The 1,736-nt window shown below is 40.9% G+C and overlaps 1 protein-coding gene across 1 annotated transcript; it reads right to left on the reverse strand.

Annotated features, from left to right (window-relative positions):
- Positions 1 to 304: 304 nt before the first annotated feature.
- Positions 305 to 1,736, reverse strand: LOC117048965 (15-hydroxyprostaglandin dehydrogenase [NAD(+)]-like). The gene has a single exon (XM_033153472.1). The coding sequence runs from the start codon at positions 1,634 to 1,636 to the stop codon at positions 830 to 832; it is 807 nt and encodes a 268-aa protein (XP_033009363.1). The 5' UTR covers positions 1,637 to 1,736; the 3' UTR covers positions 305 to 829.

A 1,736-nucleotide genomic window follows, 5' to 3' on the forward strand; every position in this document is an offset into this window, starting at 1 on the left:
AGTAGCAGCCTTGGCCCTGGCATTGCTCAGGAATTCTAAGATCCAACACTCCCCCCCATCAGTGCAGCTTTGAAATCAGTGGTTAAAATCAGTGCAGTTCAGAAAGGTTCAGTCTACCATATGGATTCAAAATGGCATCCAATTGTACCCAAACACAGATGAGGGGACCTGTTACTTGATCTCAGGAACCATCATGCAAAATTTGGTTATGATATCTTAAGATATCTTCAAATGCATAGCAAACAGACAAACTGTGCCAAATATATGGTTTGATTATGTACAGTATTTCACACCATGGCTTGAAACCATAGATGACCTGTGTTTTATTTTGTATCAAACTAGCTTTGATAACTACTTCTCCACCCTTTCCACACATGGGTGCTCCTGTTTCCCCCATGATTCACCCCTCAGTATGTCAAATTACCACCCAAAAGTTCACTATGTGAGCAAAACTCATGTGATTTTTCAGTTTTCCAGGGCTGCAAATTGATTTTTTCCCCCTGGAAGCAATTAACATGGGGGTGAGTGCTAAACTACATTCCACTAGATTTCTAGAGGTGGCTTTTACGTTGTATGGAAGATCCAGTGAAATGTGGAAATTATCAGGGAAGGAAACATCAGGAGAATCGAATAAACTGCCATCTGAATGCAGCCTCACATTAAGTTAAGAACTAAACTTCTAAAATTCAATTTTTAATATCAAAAATCATGTTTGTTTTGTATCTAATTCCTCACAAAAGGAATATACTGGCAGCAATATTTAGAACTCAGATGTACCATTAGCATTGCTTTACAACTCAAAACAATTTCATTTCAGGAATGAAAACAGTCACAAATTAGAATTCCCTGTTTCAATGGGTGCTGTGTTGTATTCATGAAAATGAATTCCTTGCTTCGTTGTTATCTTCATAACTTGTCCATTTAATGAATCATCTTCAAGGATTTGTATCAATCCTTTGGCAATTAGTGTTGGTTCCAATACGCCGTAGACTTCCATCATATCTTTAATCTTGTCAATGTATGCAATATATTGACCCATGTTTTCTTCCTTGTCTATTGACTGAAGAATTGGTGTGTTGACAAAAGCAGGGCAGATGGTATTTATTCGTACGCCATAGTTCGCTGCCTCAGAAGCCATGGCTATCGAACGTGTAAATCCAATAACCCCATGCTTTGAAGCACAGTACACTGGCTGGAATGCAACAGGCATAAGTCCTGCTAGTGATGCTACATTCACAATAACTCCCCCATTATGTCCATTTTGAGTTTTCATGTGTTCTAAGCCGATATACGTTCCTCTGATCACTGAAATCAAGTTAACTTGGACTGTGATTTCCCAGTTTTTTTCATTATTCACTCCAGCGTTGTTAACCACAATATCCAGCTTTCCAAAATGTTCAAATGCCTTCTTAAAAGCATCTTTTAGTTTTTCTTCACTTGAAACATCACAAGAAATAAATATGGTCCTCTGTGCTTCAAACTGTTTGTCAAAGGCATCTTTGCTTGCTTTTCCTCGTTCCACATTCTGATCCACAAGTGCTACCTTGCAGCCCTTCTCCAGCAAGGCTCGGGCGAAGGCGTTCCCAATGCCCTGCGCTGCCCCTGTGACCAGAGCCACTTTGTCTTTCAGGTGCATTCCGACGGCCCGCGGGAGCGCTCTCCACCAGTGCCCTGCCTCTGTCTCTGGCTGCCCTTCCTCAGGCAGCTAGGGATTGATTTATTACTCGCTCCTCGTT

The sequence above is a fragment of the Lacerta agilis genome, chromosome 6 (assembly GCF_009819535.1).
Source record: "Lacerta agilis isolate rLacAgi1 chromosome 6, rLacAgi1.pri, whole genome shotgun sequence".
Lineage (NCBI taxonomy): Eukaryota > Metazoa > Chordata > Lepidosauria > Squamata > Lacertidae > Lacerta > Lacerta agilis.